We start from the raw sequence: 27,249 nt of genomic DNA, 5'->3' as shown, positions 1-27,249 counted from the left end.
TGTTGCCACAGACTGCGTAGAGTAGCATAATACTTCGAAACTGAAAGTTCACCTTGAGTTGTATGAAGAACCTTCTTTCTAAGTTCATATACCTGGGCATCATTGCCAAGCTGCCCGTAGGTTTCCTTGCAAGCAGCCCAAATCTGTGCAGCTGTGTCTAGAAGAAGAAAGTTATGTTGCAAATCTGAAGTCATAGAGCCAATTAGGTATGACATGAGAACACCATTATTGGCAAGTCACCTTTCCTAAGCAGGTCCTTGGTCAATAGGCATGACACTAGTGCCATTAATATGGCTGGTGAGACCACGGCCAGCAATGGCAAAGGAGGCAGATCTGGACCATAAAAAGTAATTTGAGCCATCAAGTTTAATAGGATTTGGTGGAAAGTTATGGTAGTCTGTCTTGCTGTGGCCATCATGAGGTGGCTGATCCGAAGTAGTTGAAGAATTGGAAGAATCACCCATACTGGCAGCAAATAAGCCCAATAATATCTGCAGGTGAAGGGCTGAACTAACTCCAAAAATCAGAAACAGTAGCAAGGAAGAACCCTATATCGATATTGTCAGGGTTTTGAGAAAAACCCTGAATTGTTGAAATCAATAAGGGGAATAAAGAGGCACAAAAATCTGCAGAAGAATGGCTTCAACTGAGGTCGAATGACCCTCTATACTGGAGCAAATAACCTGCAGAAAAACAAAACCAATGGGCAGCAGCAACTCCAAGATCGATAAGTGTCAGGGTTTTGCAAAAAACCCTATGATGGTAGAATCGATCTCAAGGAGGTCTTCAAAGCTGTGAGATAAGAATTGAGCCAATATCAGAACAATCCTGCTGCAGGTTGTGGTCTTCAAAGGGAGGAGTTGATTCCTTGTAGTTGTTGTAGAAGCAAGCTCCAAAAAAAACTGAAGATCCAATATCGCAGGCAGGCTTGGCAGGTCCTTATCGAGCAGAATTATAGAGCATTAAAGAGGTAATGGGGGCAGCAACTAGATCGCATGATCACCTCATCAGTGCTGCCCTATATGGGAATGGAGAGCAAGGGAGAAGAAAGAGAGAGAGAGAGAGAGGAGAAGAAGATCGAGGGAGAGAATGATAGAGAAGAAGACACTGAAATTCGAAGGGGTGGTTGGTCCCTAATTCGAAATCTGCTCTGATACCATGTAGAGAGATTTAAAATTAGGTAAAGGCTTGGATGATCAATTCACCCCAAGCACCTCTTTATTTATAAGAGTAACAAAAGAATGAAAATATGTACAGAAGCAATGTGGGACTAAACCACACACAAAACAAATAAATAAACAAAGGGAAATAGAGGGAAAAAAGTCCAGAATACCCCCCACGGTATTCTGGCCCATATATCTAACACATACCATGTCAGCCCAAATTCTAACACAACCTCATTGAATTTACTGAACCAAGCTCTAGGGGAGTGTTTCAGCCCATACAGAGACTTCTTCAACTTACACACCAAACCAGACTCCCCCTGGGCAACAAACCCAAGAGGTTGCTCCATATAAACCTCTTCATGCAAATCGCCATGCAAAAATGCATTCTTGACATCGAGCTGATATAAAGGCCAATGGTAAGTGGCAGCAAGAAATATCAAAATCCAAACAGAAGTAAGCTTCGCCACAGGAGAAAATGTATCCAAATAATCCACACCATATACTTGGGCATAGCCCTTTGCAACAAGGCAGGCCTTCAAGTGAGCCAAGGACCCATCAGAGTTCACTTTCACCACATAAACCCATCGACAACCAATAGCTGATTTACCTGAAGTTAAGGGAACAAGATCCCAAGTCAAATTTTCTTCTAATGCCAACAATTCCTCATTCATAGCAACCTGCCAACCAAGACTAGACAATGCCTCTGCGACAGACTTAAGAACAAGATGAGTTTCAACAGTATGTAAACAAGAATGAAAGGTGGAAGACAAACCATCATAGGAAACAAAGTTAGAAATGGGGTGATGGGTACAAGCCTGAACCCCTTTTCGATGAGCAATAGGAATATCGATATCAAAAGGAGGTTCCAAAGGAAAAAGATCATTATCTATTGCAACATCTGCCGGCAAAGAAGGAGATGATGCAGAAGTCGATGTAGTGGTGGTTCAAGCACATACTTGCCATTGGTGACGTTTAAACACAATAGGTTAAGGTGTCAGTGATGAGGCAGCCTATGGAGCATGGTGAACAATAGACTGAACAATAGAAACGGGACGATCATCATCCAAGTCAGACAGAGTACAAGACGAACTATCATACGGTGTAGACTCAAAGAAAGAGACATCAGCAGTAACAAAGTATTTCCGCAACTCAAAAGAATAACAACGATAACTCATTTGGGTACGAGAATAACCAACAAACAGACACTTGAGAGCCATTGGATCCAACTTGGAAACACCAGGACGATAATCCCGAATAAAGCAAACACAACCACACACATGTGGTGGTAAAACAAACAATGCCACAAAAGGAAACAATAAAGAAAAGGGAATACCACCTCGTAAAACAGAGGAAGGCATGCGATTAATGAGGTAACATGAAATTAAAACAGCATCTGCCCAAAAGGATTTAGCTACTTTCATTTCAAATAAAAGAGAATGAGTAACCTCCATCAAATGTCTATTCATCCTCTCAGCTACACCATTTTGTTGGGGGTTGTAAGCACAAGAGGACTGATGACTAATACCAAGTCATAAATTCAGCAAAAGGGGCAGAGAAATATTCCTTAGCATTATCACTACGAAGAACACGCAAAGGATGCGAAAATTGATTATTTACCTCATTCACAAAAGCACAAAAGATAGAAAATAACTCAGAACTATTTTTCATGAAGTAGATCCAAGTAATCCTGGAATAATCATCAACAAAAGTTACAAAGTAACAAAAACCCAAAGTAGAAACGACAGGACACGGACCCCAGACATCTGAATGAACTAAAGCAAAAGGTTGGTCAGACCGTTTATTGACTCTAGGAGGATAACTCACACGGTGGAGTTTCCCAAACTGACACGACTCACAATTTAAACTAGAAAGTGACCGAAAATGACTATCAAGAAGCTTCAAACTCTCCAACGAAGGATGACCCAAACGACAATGAATCTGGTGGGTTGACGCCACACTGGTACACACCATAGATGAAGTGTACTCAAGTATATATAGTCCCCCCGACTCACGACCTCTACCAATCATCCTCTTCGACGAAAGATCCTGAAATACACAAGAATCCAAAGAAAAGGTTAGAGAACAATTATGGGTTTTGATAAACCGACTAACAGATAAAAGATTAAAAGGAAAATAAGGCACATAAAGAACGGAAGACAAAGACAAAGAAGGTGTAACAGGAGCAGTACCAGTGCCAGTCACTTTAGCCAAGGAACCATTAGCTAAAGTGACACTCGAAGAAGATTTCTGAAAAGAAGAAAGTATACCTGAAACACCAGTCATATGTTTGGAGGCCCCTGAATCAATGATCCAGGGACGAGAAGAGGTAGTCGTAAGGCATGCAGTGGCATTACCTGTCTGAACAAAGGTGGCAGTTGGAAGCTGGGCTGACTGAGGAATCTAGAACTGTGTAAAACGGGCATATTCATCATCAGACATTTCCACAGTCTTACCCTCAGGCTGTGGAGATACAGGAGACTCAGTAGTAGCAGAGTTGGCAAACTGTTATTGATTTGGTTTGCCATGAAGTTTCCAATAGAAACGTTGGATATGTCCTGGACGACCACAATGATGACAAGTTCTCACCAAACCACCAGAACTATCAGAATTACTTTGAGTACCCGAAGTAGGTGCTTTACCAGAACCAACCCTACCACCACGACCACGGCCACCACCAGAATTAATATTACCACCACTACCAGCCCCACTGTTGGGCCCACTGTTTGATGGAAAAGAAGCCAAAGCCGAAGTGTCAACATCAGTAGTGCTCTCACGAGAAACACGAAGAACTCTGAAAAAAGTTTCAGATAAAGTGGCTATCTTGTCACCACCAAGAATTTGGGAACGAACGGAGTCAAACTCCTTCCCAAGTCCTCCTAAAAACCCCATAACAGCAAGTTGCTCCCACTAACATTGCATTTGTTCCACATTAGAAGTGATAGGAAGTAAGGAATTAAGCTCCTCATACATCCTCTTAAAATCAGCAAAATATTGGGTCAAAGTACGACCCTTTGTATCAACCCTGTAGAGCTCTTGGGGTAAGTCATAAATATTGAGATACTCCCACAACTCTTTCACTGTACCAATGTGTTATTTGTGGATTTGGTTCTCCATAGAATTCAGCATTTGTCCCAAGATTCGAGCATCAACTGTGTCCCATGAGGGATCATCCTCGGGCTTAGGTTTGAAGAGGTGATGCTGCTGATCACATCCAGTCAACACTAACTTAACAATCTTCTTCCATTGTAGAAAGTTTGTAATCCCCTCCAACTTCTTCTCAGTAATACGATTGGAGGAAGAAAAAAAAATTTGTAGTTGTTACAGACTTTGAACCATCACCAAATTTGAGTACATCACCCATTATGCATTATTGGATTGATGAAGTGAAGAGAGCAACCCAAAGAGTGTTGAAAAAGGGGCAGAAATCGATTCTCCAAAAAACCCTGATAAAAGTCGATTTTGTTAGAGACCCTGACAAAGATCGATTCCACAGAAAAGATAACCAAAAATATTCGAAAGAAAAAAAAATTCTCCCAAAAATCCAGCCAATCCACACGATCTCAAAACCCTGCTAAAAAATCGATTTTTCTCCCCCTAGAAAAATCAATCTAAAAACCCTGTAAGTGTTGCCGATTTGATGCTTGAGTCTCCAATACAATCTTCACTCCATCCAACTCCTTCAAACACATCCACAAACAAAAAAAGAGACCTAGTTCTTCATTTATGCCATGAACTAGTCTCTAAACAGTCCCAAAATACAGCATAGGGTGTTGCACCCCTTCAAACAGAGAGTAGGAGAAACCGCAAGCCCTTCAAATCCCCAAATACTCTTCAATCTTCAATTTTAGGCTGTAGAAAGGAGAAGAAGAGACCCACGGAAGCAGTAGCAGTACCTAATGCTCTGATACCATGTCAATTATAAAGGAAAAAGAAGAAGAAGAAGAAGAGAAATCGCGAGGAAGAAGAGGAGAGATGTGCAACTTGGGAGTTACACGATATGTGTAATCTCCCTCTAAACATCAATATATAATCACTTAAGGGTATAACAAGAAACACAAAAATAGAAGAAACAAAATAACTTGACCTATCTACCCTTCTCACATATCTCGGTATTAGCTATAGATGCTAATACTGAGACATACAAATCACGATAACACAGTTCATAAATCCTTGAAAGGTTGTTGTGTCCAAAGTACAACACGGCCAAGTAATCCCATAGTTCCTTGACATTGTTGATATTTGTAACCAGGTCAACAATGTTACTGTCCATAGAATTCAACATTTGTCCCAAAATTCGAGCATCAGTAATTTCCCATGAGGACTCATCAGTGCCCTCAGGCTTCACCCCTGTCAAGTGATTTTTGTCACCCTCTTCCAGTTAGAACTAAGGACACAATCTTCTACCACTGCTGAAAGTTGTGACTCCCTTCCAATTTCTTAGATGTGAGATATGTTGATGAGGAGGATACAACCTCAGTCACAAATTTAGCATCCTTTTGTGACTCCCTCATTACAACCAATACAAAGATAAACCCGAAATAACGCTTGACAGGTCCAAAAACTAGAGCAAAGTAGTTCAAATAACTTCAACCAGCAGTAAAATAGTCCAATATTCTTCAAACAATAAACCAGCAACACAGTCCAATAGGATTCAGCAAACAGCCAGCCAAACAATCCAATAGGACTCAACAAATGATCACCAAAAACTGACCAAAGTAGCAGAAAAATAATCCCAATCAAACAGCCATACATCCATAAAAATCAATCCCAATCAGCCAAACCGAGAACCAGGCAGCCATAGAAATCGATAAAAATTGATCTGAAAATTCAACCCCTTCACTACTGAATGCAAGAACTCATAGTAGAGTATAAAACATCAATATCCCAATCGAGCTACACAATTACCAGCAATATAGAGTATAGAATCGATCACTATTTTTCAGAAATCAACCGAAAAGAAAGAAGACATCGAACCTGATTTATGATGTCATCAACCCATCACAATACAGTTCTTAATCTCAAGAAAAATCTGGGGTGAAACACCCCCTGCTGCAGAAGAGAAGCCGAGAACCCTAAGAGATTGATTACACCTTCACCTTCTTGTTATGGGGATGAAGAAGACGATGGAGAACCAAGCAAAGTTGCGTGAACTTGTACCCAGTAATCAGATTTGCTCTGATACCATGTAAATAAACAGAAAAAGGAGAAGGAAGAAGAAAGGGGGAAGAAGAGAAGAGGACCAAAGAGCAGCTCTCTCGTTAGGGAGAGAGGGCCACGACATTTCTTTCATATAAAGGGATTAAACATAGGGGCAAAAAATGGAAAGCACTGTTAGAGTTGTTAGATCTTATGTGATAAGGGTAGTTTGGGAACTAGTCTTATATCTAGTTGCCCTATTGTGTATTTTTTCTATTTCTTACCATTCTTATCTTTTAACTCCCTAGGGAGGTGTATGTAATAATCTCAAGTCTATTAATGAAGTAATATAGGTGTGGAGAGATCTCTCTCATACACAACCATTACAACCGAAATATTCTCTTCTCCTTCTTCTTCTTCTTCTTTCCTCTTCTTCCTCCTTCAACTTCCCCCTCTTCTACTTGCTCTCCTAACCTAAATCTCAACTTGGTATCAAAGCTAAGGGTTTGAGAGTCGTATCCATCCTTCTTGTTTCTATTCTTTTCCTCTCTTTGGAATCCTAGAACATAAGGGATTCCATGGAAGAGGCTCTTATGTAAACTGCTTGTTGAAGGAGTCTGAAATAGGTACTTTACAACCTATTCAAGTGATTGAAGCTGTCCCTTGAGCTACATTGAAGCCCTTATGAAGTTTTGGAGCTCACCAAGCCTCAGCTAGGGTTTCCGCCAGGTTCATGTTGCAGGCCCTGTCTCTCCTCATCTCGAGGTGTGTTTAGATCATGGAGGATCTCTTTAAGATCATACCAGGGTCCTATTTAAGCCTCAGATGTTTTCTCTTGATGGATATGGATCTGGTTTGAGCATAGCTCATTTTCATGTGACCTCTTTTCTGCCCAGGTAAAGCCGAGACTGATATTTGGTCCCTATTCTTGCATTTGGAGTACAATAGGCTCCCCTCTTAGTTGAGAAAAGATTATGGACATCTTGTTTGAAGTCTTGGAACATTGTTAAGTGTTTTTTTGTTGCTTGGAAAGTGTTTGGGTGAAGGCTGGTCCAGCTTACACTACTTTTCTTCTTTGCTGGAATTTCATTTTCTGTGTTGGAATCATTTCTTGGGTTGAATGTGTACTCCCCACTTGCTGTTGGTATTCTTGTTTATGGTCAAGTGTTTTTTCCCTTACACTATGGTTGATTCGGCAACATCTGGCCTTGGTTCGGCTGATTCACAGCCCACTCCAACAGCTCCTTAGTTGGTTTATGAGAGCACCCATCTGCAGATTTCCTTTGTGCAGCTTGATGGCACTAATTACTTAGACTGGCCACACTCTGTGAAGCTTTCCCTTCGAAGCAAAGGGAAACTTGGGTATATTACAGGTGCTATTAAAGCCCAGAGCCTGGTTCACCTGCATATGAGAAATGGGAGATACAAAATTCTACAGTTATGACATGGTTAATCTTCTCCATGAAGTCCGAGATTGGGAGAAGGATTATAGGAAAAGAAACTGCCAAGGCAATCCGAGACAATGTCTCCTAGACCTTTGATAGAGTGAGTAACTCTGCCAAGGTCTATCAGTTTCACCAAAAAATTAACTCAATGAGGCAGGGTGACAGGACCATTTCTAAGTACTACAGTGCTTTTCTTAGTCTTTTGGAGGAGTATGACCACTACAGGGACCTTCAATTGACTAACCCAGAGGATGAAGCAAAGGTGTATCGGACTCTAGAAAAGGAGCGTCTCTTCTCTTTACTTGGTGGTTTGAACCCTGACTATAAGCCAATCAGGCTCCAGATCTTAGGCCAGTCCCCCTTTCCATCTCTTAGTGAGGTCTGTAGTTACTTACAGAGTAAGGAGACTCAGCGTGCTGCTATGGAACCTGTTGAATAATGTACACCGGCGGTATTCTGGTCGTTCTGCTGCTTTAATTTTTTAGTGTTTTCTGCTGCCTAGTTAAGTCAACTATAGCTAGGGGTATTTTTGTCTCTATGATGTAATCTTCCATATTATAAATATATGGCTTGGCTGATCAGTTTGATCATTCAAGCATTCTCTTAATTCCTATTTTGTTAACATGGTATCAGAGCCACTTTCTCTGATCTAGGTTTTCAAAACCCCACCACCTTCCATTGTTCCTCTCTTCCACCTTCTCCCACTCAATCTTCTCTTTCTCCTTCCCTTTCTTGGTTTTATTCTCTTACTAGGGCAGATCTAATGAGGTGATCACACGATCTAGATGCTGCCCTCAATCCAACCTCTTCAACAGATGGTTTAATCAAAATATCAAGTTCAATAGCTGCTGCCCAAGTTCCTGCGATTTTTTGAAGATCTCCCCTTCTTGAAGATCAGCTTCTCTTTTGCCTTGGAAGGTTTTTTTCCTTATTGGAGATCGATCATAGCAGTTTTTGGACAGCAAATATTACAGAAATTTCAACCTACTTGCAGCTTATACCAAATATCGATCTCAATTCAGGGTTTGGAAAAAACTCTGGCTCTTATCGATTTTTTGGGTTTTCTGATCTTTGGAGATCTCATTCATACTACTTCAAGGAGAACTCGACATTACTATCAGCTACTTTCGATTTTTTTGAAGATCCCTAACCCCAATTGACCTCCTCCTGTAGGGTTTTCCAAACCCTGATTCTTATCGATTTTTAGGGGTCAGGGCTGCTTGTTGCTGCTATTACTTTCAAGGGTTCTTTGCTGCCAAGAGGATCACTTGACCTTATTTTTATGGTCTTTTACTTCTGATTTTCTGCCAAGGATTATCTTCATCATGCGAGACTTTGATGTGACCATGGCTACTTCTGGAGGAGATGGTCAGTCCAGGACTGAATTCCTCCCTTATGCTCATCCTATTATTGTACTTAATATTATGACTTATGAGTCATGGACTTTATGTTTCCCAGAGAATTTACTTGTTTAAATTACTTATTAATTATTATGCCCTCTAGTACTTAAAGTCTTAAACAATGTGTATGTGTAATTAACTAAATTATACATTAGGATTCAACCGCATAATGTCAATCAAGGGTGCAAATCCAAAACACCATTTTGGGTGACTATTTTTGCAATTTGAACATTTACATGTGTTTATATAGCCTAAAATAGGATTTCCATGAGGTACCAGGCCTTAATTTGGCCTAAAACCACCAAAATGACCAACCAAAATCTTGCAGGAAAAAAACAATATTTCAATTGAAATATCTGAAATTTCGGATATTTCGGTCAGACCGAAACACCGAAATGAAACAAGAGTTTAAACCATGGTTATGTTGATAGATAGCCAATAACATACAATTCTGGTCCTTGAAGCTTTCTCTGGCTTTATGAAGCAGTCACAAAACTGTCGGATCAACAGCATGCTTTCTGTCATTTCGGTACCTCCCTCACCATCACCTGATACAAGTTTCAAGTATAATAGAACATGTCAAGTGCAATGGAACATTAAATTGAAAACATAAAGGAGTCATAAGGAACGTGAAGTGCACCTGGTACAGATTCAAGTCCAGCAGTTGGAAATTCAATCTCCTGTAAAAAATATTTGGTAGTGAGTCTAGTGACAACTATAGGCTAGTGGTCAATGTGATAGTTTTACTCTCCAGTACTATTATTTACAAGAGGGGAAAAAGTAGAAAGTATTAAGCATTAACTCACCATTAACTGCTTGTCATCCTCCAAAGCCAATTCAGTTGCTTTTTTCGCCTGTTGAGTAACACAGACTCAAATTATAGATCAATCTTGATAAAATAGATAACTACAAGCCTAATTTCATTGTCTAGCTATGCGGTAATGCTCTGTTACCTGGACACTTCATGGACTCCAACAGTACCCTTGGTTTTCTTCTTTTGGGGAAGTTTCTCCTATTTCTGGTAAACCAATGGACATGACATAACATGTGGGTACTGGATATGTGTTCGACAAAATGGCCAGCAGTCAGACTATGCAACATAACTGTGAAAGGAAGAATTAACCTGTTTATTTACAAAATACCCTCTAATACAAACCCCCAGTTTTACTCTTTGGTCCAGAAAATGTTAATCCCAATGCAACAAGAGGATCAGGTGCTATTAAGTTAATCACAGCCTCCAAAAGAAGTAATGTAGAAAGCAAAAATAGACGGAAGAGAAGGATTGGAAGTTTTATTCCTGAAAATTAAGTTCAAGCAGTGGGTGTTTGACAATGAAAGCAATGTTTCTTTTAACTTATATCTTGTGGATTTCTTTCTTTTGATTGTTTTCTCCCTTTTGACACTTCAAGTAGGTTGAGTGGGGTGACAATGAAAGAAATATTTATTTTAACTTATATATTGGGGATTTCTTTTCTTTAATTGTTTTCTCCCTTTTGACACTACCCACTCTTGACAACATGGAACTAACCAAAGAAAATGGACCTAATAAAACACAGAGCATATTTCATTGACATTGTGACTTGGCACATCAGCAAACGTGGGAAGATCCTTATGATAAAGAACCCACCACCCATCTCATTAGTCAAGATTCAGCCCATCCTAGGATCCTTGTGACAAAGGACCCACCACTTCCAATGCTAGTTTCAGGCTGAAATTTGGCCAGCTGAGATATGTATAGGATCCTCTATTGCATGGGGCTGCCCGCATCCATCCATATCTGGCACATGCCAAGAAAAATGACCTCATGACAAAATGAAAAGTCACAATTCACAAACATCTCACCATAGTTAAAACTCGTCTCGACTCGGCGAGATCTCGGCTCTCGCCTTGGTTTTCTAAGAAACCGAGACGAGATGGCATATGGTACATAAAAGTGCAATATCTCGGCGAGATCTCGGATCTCGAGTCGAGATCTCGGGTTGACCCATGAAAATGACCCTTCTACTATGTATTTACTTACCTAACTTGACTTATCACGGCGAGATCTCGGATCTCGGGTCGAGTCCTCGGGTTGACCCATGGAAATGACCCATCTACAATGTATTTACTTACCTAACTCGGCAGAACTCTTATATGCTTGTTGTGGAACACTATATGCAACATTATAGCAACACTATGTCATGGGAAGACTATGTGACACTAGCGGGGACTAATTACTTGATTCAAAGTCATTTTATGTGATGATAGTTGTAACACTGTTAAACAGTTTGATGTATCACTTTAACATTTCTAAATCTTATTTAAGTTGTTTAGCTTTTAATTGAATGTTTTGCTTGCTTTCTATTACTAAATTATGTGTAGAGTAGGGTATTTTAGTAAGTCATCGCCTACCAACCTATGGTCTGAATTGAAACTCAGATTTGGACTTTGTTTTTGCAAAATCTGATTGTGCCATTGTGTTTAAATGACCTAAAATATGCTGAATACCAAGTTTCAGACCAAAACTAGGTCTAAAACCCACCGAGTTGAGGCTTCAAGTTGAAAAAAGAAAATGCACCAACTCGGCGAGATCTCCACTTGACTCGGTTTTTCCAAGGGCCGAGTTGGTACTGAGACCTGAGTTTTAGTACCTTGCATCTCACTGCATTTAACTACTCCTAAAAGCAACAAAAACAAAAAAAAGATGTCCCTTAATGATTCACTCTGTATTGCTGACAAGTTTTGTGTCCCAGATGACAGATGCACTCAAACACCTTGTTAAAGTTACTACAGGGGGTATTTTGTAATTTTCTTTATTATTAGGGGGTATTATGAAGACATTTGTTTTCCTATCGAACTTTATTGATTCAAATATAAATGATTAATAGCATAACATAGGATTGAAAAGAAATAACAATATAAAGTTTTTGAGCAAATTACTCAGACCTCCCCTGACTTTTCTAACAATTCAGGGAACCTCCCCTGCGTTTCTGACAACTACTTAGACCTCCCCTACTTTTCAAACTTGGTTTCACTTGGCCCAAGTCCGTTAACGGTGTTAGTAAAATACCTGCTATGACCAAAATACTCTTACACCTTCCCCTTTCTTCTTCTTCTTCTTCCTCTTCTTCTTCCTGCAAACCCATCTGCTCCCACCACTCTGCAACCCATCCACGCAGGCCGCGACCCCCACTCTCCTCCACCTGCTCCCACCCCTTTGCAACCCCATCCACGGAGGCCCTAGAATCGTGTTCCAAAACCCTAGAATCGATCAATCCATAATGAGAAAGGGTTTTGATTTTGATCAAACCATTGGTAAGTTTCTCCACTGCTTCCTAGGGAAAACAGTGGCTAAAGAAGCAAAATATGACTCGTGATATCTCAGCTAAAGTTCCTTACAGTTCATCCTTTCAAATGGCTTCCCCTTCTTTTCGTTTTTCATTTAATTATCATGTCCAACGGAACCAACACGAAACACTGCACAGATCCAAAATCTAAAATCACCAAGTTGAGCTTATTCGAGCAACCCTGTCCAAGCTTCCAAACCACATGTGAGAAAGAGAGGAGGAGGCATTCATAGAAGAGAAACCATTAAAAAATTCAACTCTCGAGAAACCAAGCAGCATTAAATCTCCACAAATGTCAGTAACCACCACGAACTCCAATTTCATAATTAAACTAGAAAACAGAAAGCATATAAATGACAAACCAATTCACAGGCCCAATATATCCCATAAAAGGAGGAGAAAAAACTAGTGCTATTGAATTTCAAGAGGAAAATTAGGAGAATTTAGACGTACCCTAGGAAAAGCCCTCATTCGAGAGGAGTTCAATGAAAATAAGAGGAGCAACTGCTAGCTGAACCGGGTACTTTGTGCATAGAGAAGGGGAAAAGAAAAAATAAAAAGAAGAAGAAATCCAAGGAAACGGAAATAGGAGCAACTGTTAGGTTCTTTCTTTTTCCATTAACACAAACATTATTTTACCATTTGTTGCAAACCGATGTAGGACGTCCACTGTTAAATTACAAACTTAAAAAAATTAATAGGTTCTGCTCTGTTTCCAGCCATTCTGGATTGATTGATTCTAGGGTTTTGGAACTAAAATTCTAGGGCCTGCGTGGAAGGGGTTGCAAAGGGGTGGGAGCAGGTGGAGGAGAGTGGGGGTTGCGGCCTGCGTGGATGGGGTTGCAGAGGGGTGGGAGCAGGTGGCTTTGCAGGAGGAAGAAGAAGTCTTCAATTCCTACTGAACTCAGTTTCACAAATTGGGGATTGGAGTTTGCAGATGGTGGTCGGAGGTTGCAGTGGTGGAGCAGAAAGAAATGAAGAAGAAGAAGCAATGGTGGGTCCCACCTCTTTATACTAAAAATTAAAAAACACATTAAGGGCAATAGGGTAACTTCCTAAAGGGAAAATAGGTATATTTGTCAGGTTTGCTTCGTTTTTTAAATTTAGCTATTAAAATACTAACGGACTGGGGTTAAGTGAAGTCAAGTTTGAAAAGTAGGGGAGGTCTGAGTAGTTGTCAGAAACACAGGGGAGGTTCCCTGAATTGTCAGAAAGGTCAAGGAGGTCTGAATAATTTGCTCAAAGTTTTTTATCCTTGGCATTCTGATTTATTACTATCGTGTTCACAAGGATTAATGTCATATTGATTGCCGGAAGTTTAAACTTGTAACATCATAAATGAAGTAGAAACTTACTTGTAAAAGGAGGTCAGAGTAATCACTAGGAAATGGCACATCTACCCGAACTGGATCACTAGAATCTCCAACCAATGAGCGAATCAGAAAATTATGGTTCTTACAGGTCTTTGCTGCTGAAATTTTTAGGCACCTACCATTACCAAACTTCATAGTCTTGAAACTTGATAATATAGGAACCTACAACATAGAGGAAAGAAACTTCATTCATGAAAGGTATTGAATTGCAAATATAATGATATAATATTCAAACTGTATGATCAATCAAGAATACAAAATTTACAAGACAAAATGATAGATTCCCTTCTGTGACATAACATGATATCAGCACCTGTTAATGAAGAAGAGAGAGAGAGAGAGACCACCCCACAATTTGAGAGAAAAACAGAATACTCTCAAACCGTAAGTTGGGGGATGTTCTATTGATAATAATTGAACATACAAGGACAGGCAACTTATGTGTACTTTACACATAATTACAGAAATTTAACATAGATACCCCTGCCAAAACTAACACTCTTAATAGTCCCCCTCAAGCTAGAGCATCGAGATCACCCATGCCTAGCTTAGAACACCCATGGAGAAATACAATTTAAAACAAGGCCTGGGTAAACAAGTCTCCAAGTTTAACATCAGAACTGACAACCATAGTAGAAATCAATTTTTCATCACTGCATCCCGGACAAAATGACAGTCCACTTCAATATGTTTGGTTCTTTCATGAAAGACCGGATTACTATTACTAACAATATAAATAACTATTTTGACTATCACAGAACATCTCCATAGGCTTCCTGACTAGAAAACCAAGCTCTTGAGCAAAGGATTTAAGCCACATCAACTCAGCACTGTATGACCCATTAATGTAGTCCTAGATTAGTAGATAATCCAACTAGGAGCCAATAACCAGGATCTGCTATGAACTGGTAAACCGGGTAGTTCAAAATTGGGAATTTTGGTCAAATTAGGGTTAGGGTTTAATGGAACCTAGGGTTTGATGGTAGGGTTAGGCTAAGTTGATGTAGGGGAGTCTATCAGTGAAGGTTACATTAAGTTTTAATGGTGGAAAGTGTGTTGGGATGAATTGGCAGCAGGTTAGGTTCTTTTTTTTTTTTTTTTTTTTAAAAAGAAGAAGATGAGGGAATCTAGGGTTTGGGTATATGGAGGATTCGAAGAAGAATGGCTAAGCTTAGGGGTGATTCAAACTTACTGTTGTTGAAGAGTTTCCTTGGCAGTAGCTTGTTTGAATGTAGATCCTTGAATAAAAATTAAAGCTTGAACTAGAACTTGAATGAGAGTTTCAAGAGATCAAATAGGGCAGAACTGAGATTGTTGAAGAATTCGATAGAAAGGGGATGAGGAAGAGAGATGAGACCAATCTTCTCGGGAGGAAGAAGAAAGAAGAAGAGGACAAAAGAGAAGAGAAGAAATCAGGTTTGGGATACCAATCACGTATGCATTGCTCAACAGCACCAAAACTCTTAGAAAAAACTCATATTCTTTATTTTATTTTATTTTTTGGTAGTACTCATATTCTTTATTCAAATCATCTCTAACTGATGGTAGATGTATTACCTATATATATATAGACCTTTGTAGAAAACCTAGGACCTGTAACCAATAACCTTATAGAGGAGAAAAGAGAGAAGAAAGAAGAGAAGAAGAGTAACTGCAAGGGGAGGAGCCGTATGTCTTGTGTTGCTTCCTCCCTCAAGTATCTTATTTATAATAAAACCATTACAATCATAAAAGGAAAAGGAAACTAAACCTAATCTAAAATAGGTAACTAACTTAGACTAGGAAACTGACTCGTAACTCCTAACAAAGACATAAAACAATAAAGGAAACCATAATGGACTCAACCACAATAGGGACACTCCCCCTATCGTGGTACACTTCTCAACACTCCCCCTCAAGCTGGAGTATACAGATATTAAAAGAAAGGCTCCAGCTTGGACTAAAAAGTATAGAAAATCAAACTCAACACCAGTCTTGAATAGTAGTTGTAGACTTCAGTGAGCACAGAGGAAACTCTAATAAAATCAATAGAAATATCAGCCCAAGCACTGGGCGATAGATAACATCAACTGCGATCCAAAAACAGCAGATAGGTAACAATGACAGATGTTCTCCAATAATTGCGGAACTTGATTGCTAATATGAGAAGACGCGATCTTCAATATAAGGAAAGAACTCGATCTTCAAAGTAAGAATCAATTCAATCGCACAAAGTAGAATTTTCCTGTCAATCTTCAAAAAACACCATAGCATGCTTAAAAGATGGAGGGCAGCAACTTCGGAGTTTCCCTTCAAAAGTAAAGTAAAAATCTTCACTGAAATAAATCTTGAGAAATCTTCACCGAAATATTCTTGAAAAGATAAGACTCTCCAATTGAGAAAGGTAAGACTCTCTAAACTCTCCAATTGATGACTTGTGCAGAGCAGATATGCAAATAATAATATCCAATTCTAATATCCCCCTCACGTGTAGCAGTACAGGTGAACAAATAACGGGCAATAATCAACATCTCAAAGCACGAGCATCATTAAAAAATTTCATAAACAAGAGCACCGCAAATAACAGCCGTAGATATAATCCCAATATATATCAGTTTCTAACCTCCCCTCACTGGAGCCAACAACCACCATGCAAGGTCCAACCTTCAAAGAAGTACAAATCCCACATGTGTTCGGCCCACCGGCAATCAGACTTCAAGAATTTTAAAGAAATATCGGAATTAAAAGGGCAATCGCAGTTTGGTATATGACCAGTATCTCAATAATTTCCAATCTCCCCCTCAAAACAAACTCCAACCTCAATATCATTTAAGTACCAATTTGCCAAAAAACAAATTGATGTGATCTGGGCCCACAAAAGCAATAATATGGCATATATGTATACCCAATGGCAATTCTGTAATAACATCATGCAATCTCCAATTGATGTGGAACCCGGGTCAAAATACCCAATTTCGTTCGGGATGGACCCATCCAAGTATACAATAGGAATAACAAGAGGTAATGGCAGAACTGTAATTTAAGTGAAATCCATATATATGCATAAGCAAGGCCAAATTTAAGGGAGGAGTGGCAATCTGGTAATAAACCAGAATTTGCAAGGGGGCTATAGGTAATTGAAGAAGTAGTGGGACATAATGGGAATTAATTTATAGATTTAGGACTAACTTGGAAAAAAACAAATTAAAGGATAGAAGGGGTTATTGACATTATGGAAGGGTAAAATTGGAAAGTGGGGTAATAAAAGTATAAAAAAGAAAATTCTTGGAAAGGGGAAGTTGAAGAGGTCGTCTCCTACCTCTAGCACAAACCAGAGACGGAAAACCCAACAGGTTTCTGAAGGAAAGAACTCCTTTGGGGATGCTCTGTTTATCCTAGGGTTTTAACGGTAAGTAGGTGATGGAAATACCTCTGGATTGCACCCAAACAGAGCTCCAATCGACCACCGATTCTCGAGATTGAAGGACTGGAGCTGCAAGCAGGCGGTAGAAGTTGCAGCAGTTCGATTCTGAGGCTTCGACTCTCACACTAAAGGAAAGTTTTGAAGGAAATCTTCAAAGACTTTAGCCGTCTATGGGCAGGCACCTTTCAACCCAGATCTAAGAACCAATCGACAAGGATTAAAGATTCAGCATGCTTCTTCTTGGTTCTGGTAATACCGGCCAGCAGAGATAAAGCCTGGAATTTCAGCAGCAAATCGATATTCCTTAACAAATCTTCCGGCGGTAAATCGATTACTCAACGGAAAATCGATCATAGCAGAAGTAGAAAACGACAACAATAGCTGGAAGATTCCGCAATCGATGCACACCCAACTTCAGGTATGATCTTCAGACACTATTTCAACTTTCATCGAAACCAGTATGTGAAACCCTAGTTCCTCTTCTTCCTTTATGAACTAGGGTTTCCTTCTTCAAGCCAGAATTTAAAACCGACTCTCAAAACGGAAATTACAGTGATAATCAGGTATTGGTTACAACAGCTCTGATACCATGTAGAAAACCTAGGACCTGTAACCAATAACCTTATAGAGGAGAAAAGAGAGAAGAAAGAAGAGGAGAAGAGTAACTGCAAGGGGAGGAGCCGTATGTCTTGTGTTGCTTCCTCCCTCAAGTATCTTATTTATAATAAAACCATTACAATCATAAAAGGAAAAGGAAACTAAACCTAATCTAAAATAGGTAACTAACTTAGACTAGAAAACTGACTCGTAACTCCTAACAATTAAAGACATAAAACAATAAAGGAAACCATAATGGACTCAACCACAATAGGGACACTCCCCCTATCGTGGTACACTTCTCAACAACCTTCTAAAATTCCTAATTTGACTCATAAAAGGACTCCTAACCACTTTAATACACTCAATAAAGTAAATAAACTCAAAACAGAATTCTATCTAGCCATCAAGTATCCTAATCAAACTCAAACACTCAATTTAACTACTAACCCGTGTACTAACACTACCCTTACTTTATAAGCATATAAATTAGGCCCATTACATCCATAAACCCAAAAATAAGAAGCCTAAGGTCTATAGAACCCAACCATAGGCCAAAATAAAGTCTTATGAAGCCCAATTGACCCAATTGGACAATTATAACTGCATCACCCATGGCTCTATACTCAGCTTCAGCACTAGACCGAGCTACTGTAGTTTTTGCTTTTTATTTCTCCATGTAACAAGATTACCTCCAACAAATATATAGTAGCTTGTAGTAGACCTCCAATCACCATCAGGCATCAGCATAAGCCCAATCCATATCAGAATAACCAATAATATTGGTTTGACCATGACAACAATAAATAAATCCTATTCCTAGAGCACCCTTAAGATCATAGTTTTCACGGCGGTTAGGCGACCCCAGGCGTTGGAGAGGGCAAAAAATTAAAGCGACACCAAGAAGGCAACCAAGGCGTCCGCCTAGGCGACCAAGTCACCCAAGTCGACCAAAGCGCCTGGACGCCTAGGCGATGCCTTGACAACTATGCTTAAGATACCTCAAGATAAAACAAAGCTGCCTCCCAATGAGCTTGTTTAGGATTTTCCATAAACTGACTGATTACACTAATAACAAAAGATATATTAGGCCAGGTAACAGTAAGATATATGAGTTTGCCAACTAACCTTCGATATTGATGCTTGTGTGAAAACTCCTCATCATCAAAAGCTCCAACTTTTACAAGAGGATCTATAGGAGTGTATCTACAGGCTTACAACCTAACATACTGATCTCACGCAAAAGATCAAGAACATATTTGCTCTGACGCAATGAAGTCCTTTCTTGCTGCAAATGACTTAATACTAAGAAAATATCTAAAAACTTCAAAATCTTTCAATTGGAAATGTTCTTGTAAGTAAGACTTAACATATTCAATTCAAGACAAGTCATTACCAGAGACAATAATATCAACACAAACAACAAGCAATATCAACGACATGATATTGAATGGCTATTTTTAGGCCACATTCAATATCACGTGACGTGGCAACGGGGGAAGGGAGGGGCGACTGGATGACTAGCTAGAATCAGCCAACGACATGATATTAATGGCTTTTTAGCCCATGTTCAATATCAATCGACACGGCAACAGGGGAAAGGAGGGGCAACTGGCTACAAGAGCACACAGTCGACACAACGAAGGATGACTGACTAGAATCGACCCACAGTCAACAACTTGATATTGAACGGCAATTGTTAGCCTACTTTCAATATCAATCAACATAGCGAAACAGGAAAAAAGGATGTTCGACGGAAAGCTGAGGCTGACCAACAAGGGGTCAAAGTGGATAAACCAAGAAATCAAAAGGATATCGTAGATAATCCCAAAAACCTTCCCCTTTTTAAGGTAAGATCAAGCTGAATGTGAATTATTACATAGTCGGAACGTTTTTCCTGGCTGTGTTTGATTTGGTATTTGATGAATGTATTAGGATTGTGTAAATGTCACCGATGGCACTCAGATAAGTGCCTCGGTACCTCTTGCAAAACAAATATCATATAGAGGAAGAAAAAGAGACACACAGAATGTCATGTGTACATGTTCACATGATATGAAATTCATGCCTGTGTATAGTGGTTGGAACTTGGAAGGGCTCCGCCAATGATTGTTGGGTATTTGCAGTGGCACTCAGATCCAAATCGACATTTTCCTCTTTCTCTCCAAGGTAAATACAAAGTCAAAATAACTCAAACTTCAACTTGACATGAATTTGTTAATATTTCTACTTGATTAATTGTTTCAATATTAGAGATTAGGCAAGTATTACATGGTGGACTCTGGTTATCCATCTAAACTGATTTTTTGATGACATTTAAGGGAGAATGCTATCATTTACAAGACTATAGAAGCAGGGTAGACAAGCAAGGACCATTGTGGAACTATACAACCACAAACACTCATCTATAAAGAATGTTAAAGAACAGAGTTTTGGAACGTTGAAAAAACGTTTTCCTATGTTGAGCAAAATGCCTTCGTTTTCACTAATGAGTCAAAGTTACATCATCATTTCTTGTTGTGCCCTTCATAACTAGAGCATTAGATATTTTTGTAAACATTTTCCCAACCAAAGAAATATCACATGGTTCTAATGGAATGAACTAATATTGTTAGATGCAATGCACTTTCATACTCTTGCATAAAAATAAAAAAACAATTTTGCAGCATCCCTCAACAGAAAAGTGGCAAGATATAGGCTATCTCACTCAAGATTGTCCCTTGGAAAGATAATCAATACCAGAGCAACTCACCTTTGAACAGGACAAGCTCAATACGATCTCGCAAAGATTGGCAGTTAGAGAAGCAATATTGATGAAAATAGAGGCAAAAATGGGGCTATTTGGGTTAGGATCCGAAGGTGGCTATCAATTGTATGGTGGAAGAAATGACATTTGATGCATCAGAAGAAAAGAATTCTGATACTTCAGGGAATTTTATATCATCAGTACTCAGAAGGGGGAAAAAAAAAAAGAATAACTTATTCAAAGAATCGACAGGCTTCAAATTAAATAATTATTTTCTCTGGCTCTTCTTTGTCCTTCTATGAACTCTTGTGACAAAGTTTCGGCCTCCACCGAAACTCTGCTTATGTACAAACCCAAAAAAATACACACAAGAGAGAGGAAAGAGATGATTCTTAAGTAAAATGTTTAACTAAAAAGATCTGTTTAATCGATATAAGATCACCATTACAGAATAAGATCAACAACATCTATGTATACAACATATTCTTAGGGATTCAAACTAAACCATTAGATACATTTCTTGATAGATACTTTACTATGACAAAGCAAGAACAAACCAAAACAATAGCAGCCAAGCACGCGACGGATATCTCAAGAAATCAAAGCTACCGGAGGAGAAATCTTCGGGTCATAAACCAAAATGATTTCTTAAATATAAAATTTCAGATGAAGAGGGTTTAAACGCTGACCTTGTGGTTTGCTACAGAAGCAATAGCAATTTGAAGCCTTGAAACAGTTGAGGTGTTGGACAACGGCATCTTTCAATCTCTCTTTTCACAGAAAAATGAAACCCACCGGGCCACCAGGCTGTGGTATTGGTACCTATAGATTTTATAAGTGGGGCCCGCATAATCCAAATATCCAATTCTCTTCAAAGGATAGTTGGACTGGTCAACTAGATCAAAGTCAACTAGATCAAAGATCAGAAGATCCTTCAAGGCTTCTTCAACCACTTATTAGGCGATCGGATCATTTCGACCAGTAAAACTGGGTCAAAGGAGCCGCTGGTCTATCTTTTAAAAACATTGGTTGACACCACCGGTTCTTCACGAGCGAGTAGTTATCACAGATCTAAACAGCAGAAGCACACGTGATCATGGTTCGTAATCCCGAGTTTGGACAAGGCTGACACCGATCTGATATCGATCCATATCGGTCAAATATGTTCAAAAAAGCGGTTTTTTTGGATCGGTCAATATCATTTAAAAGAATATTAAAAAAAAAAAATTTTAACCCAAAACTGGGTTAAAAACATTATACAATTGTTAAAATCCCCAAAAAACTTTCACGTGTATTGGATCGTGTTGGTCAACTGGGTCTATTGAGGTTTGTTGCAATGGTGTTGTCATTGTTGGCAACCTTATTAGCCATATTGGTGATGCGGCAATGGTATTTGGTGAGTTGGAAGAACTAAAATGGTCAAACAATCACCTACACAGTAATAAGGGTATTTTGATCATTTGGTAGGGTTACAGGGGTACTCGCACTTGAAGAACGCCATTTAATAGCATATTAAGTCCTTATATAGTATTTGGCAAAGGGGTGAACCAGCAGGTGAAGGTTTCATACTGTTAAAGTTGTGATTTCACAGGTTCATGCAATGGCAGTGATTTTAAGGCCATTTTTGAAATGTTTAATGGCAGTTTTTGGTGAAGCTATCTTCACGAGATATGAAATTCGTCGTGTCAAGGTTCCAACGCAACTAGTTTCACATCAAAACAGAGCAAATCTGGAATACGCAAAAGCTTATATACTTAGCCAAAAAATTTGGCTGATTTTTAAGTGCTATAATGTAGACAAACGTTCTCCATTATTTTGTTAAAACTCTAGAATCTCCTCGAGCGTCGGATTGGAATCTTGCATCAGATTTGGTTCATTAAAAGAAAAAGAAAAAAATGAGGAAATAAAGGAAATAACTAATTTATAGTGGAGTATGATGTCGGCATAACATCACCTCCATTTTTAACGAAGGCAAAGAATGTGAAAATCTATGGCGCATTTTCCTTTTGTGCACGGAACAAAAAAAGAAGTACCCCCATCATGGTGAACCTCTCCTTGTGATCGGGACGAGGTAGATGCCTTCCAGCTGGGGGGCGGATCGAATCGGAGTTTCCTTAGGTAGCCACCGACCTACAGTTATCCTTACACTTCCGTGCTTGGTGGAGAAGAAGCGAACAAAGCTACGCTCGCTTGCTGTCTTGTTCTTTGTCACAAAGAATCTTTTTATTTACGGATTTGCCACTGGTTAACAATTTTTTGGAACATTCAACTTTGAAAGGTCGTATCTTGGCCATCTGGAGTCCAAATTGGACGATTTTTTTTTTTAACTGTGTGATTTTTTTAGAGCTATCCATTGGAGCTACTTTCAGAGGCAGAAAACTCAAATAAAAAGCTACTATGCATGTAATACTGAACATTTGAAAACATGCATGACATCAGGAAGGCTTCAAGCAGTGGGTTGGTCATGGGATTACTCAGGAAGAGGTAATCTTTTGTTCTCATAAGTTCTATTTTATATCTAAGGTTTGATTCATGTTAAGAGAATCCTAGTTTATTCATGTTATTGGGAGGGACTTGTAGTTGAATTTCTTATATTCATAGTGTAATACCAATCAAGTTGGGGGTTGATTGGATTGGGGTTGTAGCCCTAGATTTCATTATTGCGCAGTCAGAAACAGGTTTTGTAGCACCTGGGCTATTGTAATAATCAAATTTGAATTGAGTATTTGAGGAGATACGAACCCTTACGGGTATTCCTCCGTGGATGTAAGCAGCTTGACCGAACCATGTATATTTGATGTACTATGTGCTTGTTATTTTGTTTTTGTATTCTTGGAGTGTGTTTGTTGCAGAGTGGTGGTGTACTATCTGGTAGACCTGGCCACATAGTGGTTGTGAGGTGGACGTGCATGTGTGATTGGTAATTACGGGACTGCCTTGACCAATCTTTGTGTGTGATTGTTATAGCCACGAGATTAAGTTTGGAAGAATTCTCGAAGACACTGATTCACTCCCCCCCTCTCAGTGCACCTGGGATAATCAAGTGGTATCAGAGCTAAGTTACCTAGTGAATTGAAGCTTAACAACTTGGGACAGTAAGCTGAGAGAAAGAAGGATGGATAGCAATAGTAGTCACAGTCACAACAAGGTACCACAGTTTGATGGAACAGATTATGGTTTTTGGCTCATCAGGATGGAGACAAATCTGAAATCATTGGGCTACGATATTTGGATGTCTGTGAATAATGGATATAAAATTCTCACAAGTGCTATAACTGATACAGTTGAACTCAAGAAGTATGAAAATGACTCAAAGGCTAATAATGCACTTCTATGTGCATTGATCAACATTACGTTAAAAAAGTGTGGGACAAATTATAGAGTGTCCATGAAGGTGATGAGAAGATCAAAGAGGCAAAACTGCAACACTATAGATCACTTTTTGATAATTTGAAGATGTTTGATGAAGATATAATGGAAAGCTTCATGAGTAAAGTGAATGAAATTATAAATGCCATCAGAAGTCTTGGTGAGGAAATCAAGGATACAGTGGTAGTGAAGAAGATTCTCAGGTCTTTACCGGATCTTTAAAACCCAAAGGTGTCTGCTATAGAAGAGTCAAAGAACTTGAATGAGTTGAGTTTAGATGAATTGCATGGTATATTGACTGCATATGAATTGAGAATGGTGAAGCCTAAATCCATAGAGAAGGAGGCTGCATTTAAAGCCATGAAGAAGTTGAAAATCAAATAAGAAAATGATAATGAAGATTCTGATGATGAGCTTATTGCCTACCTTGCCCAGAAGTTCAAGAATGGTAAAGGTAAATAAAGGGAAAACTTCCCTTGAAGTGCTTTAATTGTGGAGGTATAGGACATTTTGCCTCTAAGTGTCCAAAGAAGGGCAAAACAGTTGAGTCAGATGATGAAGATACTCAAGCCTCCAAGGACAGCTTTAAAAAGAAAAAGTTCATTTCAATGAAGAATGACACCTTCAAGAAAAAGAGTTTGATGATAAAAGAAGATGACAACTCTTTAGAAGAATTAACAAAAGTTGAAGACTCTGATGATGAACTAATGTTCATGGTCTTAGCAAGCAATGACCATCAAGAAGAGGAAGAAAAATCTGATGAGGATGAAGAATCAGAAGCTGAAGATCTGAAAACTATTTTTTATACTACCTTAAATGAGCTCAAGATAGAAAGAAAGAGAAGCATCTTGCAGAAGAAGGGGAGAAAATCAGTCAACTAAAGTTCACCATTGAAGAAACACAAACGATGACTGGAGATATTAACATTAACTTATCTTTGAAAGTTGATGAATGTGCCAAGCTTGAAGAAGAAATAGTAAAACTAAAGGTGAAACTTTAGTAAAACTAAAGGTGAAACTTGAAAATTTGAAAAGAAGAACTACCTTATAGTTGCAATTACATCCTCAATAGTTACAACTGTGAATGACAAGGGCAAAGAGGTTTGTATCCGAGAAACTGAAGAAGAACATAATCAAGCATCAAATGGAGCTAGCATGTTAGATGATCTCCTTAGTAGACAAAGACCTACCAATGATAAATCTGGTCTTGGCTATGAGAAGGGAAATTCTTCAAAGTGGGTGAAGATAAAAGGGAATGACACTGCATATAATACGGTCAGATTTGTTAGTGAGAAGAAAAGAGGTTCAAGACCTATGAATTCTGCTAGCAAGAAAGTTGACGGGGATGGGTTTACTACAGTATACTATCGAAGATCCAAAGACTACATGAAGAATATTTGGTAGACTCAAAGGTTCAATGGGTATTATTATGGTTGCAACATGTATGGACACATAGTAACAAAATATATAAGGAATGTCAAGCCTGCAGTTGTCAAAATGAAGAACAGGTTTGCACCACTGGTAGATCAGAATGTGGAGTGTGTTAGATACTACAAGCTTGGTCACATTGCAAGGAACTGCAAGACTTTGCTTCCCTCTCAAAGGCAATCTATGAAGAAGGAGAAGAAATATCACACAAAGAACAAGAAGGTGTTTACAAAGAAGGAAGCCAGAAAATCCATTACTGTTAGACCCGCACCCTAGATCATCTTTTAATAACATTATTTTATGCCACGTGGACGGAGCTGGCGTCTATGCCGGTGAGCTGTTTGCAATGGTGGCCAAACCGAGTTATAAGGTCTTTGACCGGTTCACTGGCTTGGCGGTTGAGGAAAGATTTCTCAATCAGGATTCGGGGAAATTCGTGGATGAAGACTTCATGGACTACCCGCCAAGTACCAGTCCCAAGAGCGAGGAGTACCGGAGAGAGCATCCAGTATCTTGTCACATCGACATGACGAGCCCTGGTGAAGTGAACGTCGAAGTAAGGAAACTCTTTGGGATTCCGGAAATCAATCTTTGATGGGGCAAAGGAACTATTTTTGGGTATGTTCTGAACTTGTTTACGAGGTTGTTTAATTTCCTTAGTAACCCTCGAAGGATGGGTCAAAGCCCGGGGTCTATTGCCTTGGGTTTACCCTATTTCTGGTGGGCTAGACCATGAACTGGACCCGGTGGTGAGTCCACACCTGCCATATGATTTATTGTGGGTAAGGTGTTGTGGGTCCCATCATCTCCTTTTGTATTTTAGCGTGGGGTCTAAAAATATCTTAGGGAGCCACTAAAGACAAATAAGGGTTTTGGAATTATGTGGATTAATCCAACTATCCACTCACAAGTCACTAATATCTAAGGGACCCACTAGAGACAAATAAGGGTATTGGAGTTATGTGGATTAATCCAACTATCCACTCACAAGCCACTAGGCACCCACCAACTAAGTCATTACACTTGGGGTTATGACCATTAAGTGGTCATAACTCATCTAAACCTAGTAAAATCGTGGAGGTGAGGAGAGAAAGGAAAAGAGAGGAAAAAGAGAAAGGAAAGGAGAGGAAGAAGAAAAGAGGAGAAAGGCATCGAAGTTTCTAGGGCTTGTGCAACCACTTTACCCTAGGAGTATTGCTTGGACAAGGTAGGTCCTTGATCATATCTCTCTCTCTCTTCCTCTCTTCTTCAATTCTTTTTGGGTTTGGAGATGTAACCATTTGGGTTGGGGGTTTTGAACCTAGGGTTCCATTTGGAACCCAAGGATACTTTTGGGTTAGTATCCTCCCTATTTGGAGGCTTCAAGCTAGCCTTGAGTCTATTCTCTTCCCTTTTCAGGATTTTTAATTCTTGGATCTAGGGTTCTGGGTGGAGAAACCCTAGATTTGGGGCTTTGGTGAAATTACCCTTTGAATCCAACAACCCTATGATAAGGGCAGGGTATTATGACCCTAGGTGGATTATAGACTTTTTCCCCAAGTTTTTGTGGGCTGAAACCCAAAAGAAATCGAGTTCGGGAGCTTGCATGTGGTGAATTTTGGGTTCAGCAGGGTGGTGGACTCTGACCAGAAACTACCATAAGAGTCCACCCCTTCTCTGCCTACAGCTGGACCCTGTGGTGGACTCAGACCAGAAACCACAACCAGAGTCCACCCCTTCTCTGCCTGCAGGTGGACTCAGGCCAGAATCCACCCAAGAGTCCAGTCTTGGGTTTTAGAGTATTTTGTCCGTTGTGGACCCAGGCAATGTGCCTCCACTCAAGAGTCCACCTAAACTCTATCGTGTTACCTTTAAGCCTAGA

The 27,249-nt window shown here is 39.4% G+C and overlaps 1 protein-coding gene across 2 annotated transcripts in view; it reads right to left on the bottom strand.

The window, feature by feature from the left end:
* The window catches only part of LOC122666323 (protein LPA3), a 58,712-nt gene extending 37,361 nt beyond the window's left edge, over positions 1 to 21,351 (bottom strand). For both annotated transcript variants that reach the window (XM_043862521.1, XM_043862522.1), the window contains exons 1-5: positions 21,282 to 21,351; positions 13,829 to 14,008; positions 9,954 to 10,001; positions 9,788 to 9,827; positions 9,595 to 9,695 (exon numbers count right to left, since the gene is read on the bottom strand). In XM_043862521.1, the coding sequence (XP_043718456.1) occupies positions 9,595 to 9,695; positions 9,788 to 9,827; positions 9,954 to 10,001; positions 13,829 to 14,008; positions 21,282 to 21,350 (438 nt within the window). In that variant the 5' untranslated portion in view covers position 21,351. The remainder of the gene's footprint in view (positions 1 to 9,594; positions 9,696 to 9,787; positions 9,828 to 9,953; positions 10,002 to 13,828; positions 14,009 to 21,281) is intronic.
* Between the last annotated feature and the right edge of the window lie 5,898 nt (positions 21,352 to 27,249).

The sequence above is a fragment of the Telopea speciosissima genome, chromosome 6 (genome assembly GCF_018873765.1).
Source record: "Telopea speciosissima isolate NSW1024214 ecotype Mountain lineage chromosome 6, Tspe_v1, whole genome shotgun sequence".
NCBI classification, from domain to species: Eukaryota; Viridiplantae; Streptophyta; class Magnoliopsida; order Proteales; family Proteaceae; genus Telopea; species Telopea speciosissima.
This window is presented reverse-complemented; position numbering and strand designations above follow the sequence as displayed.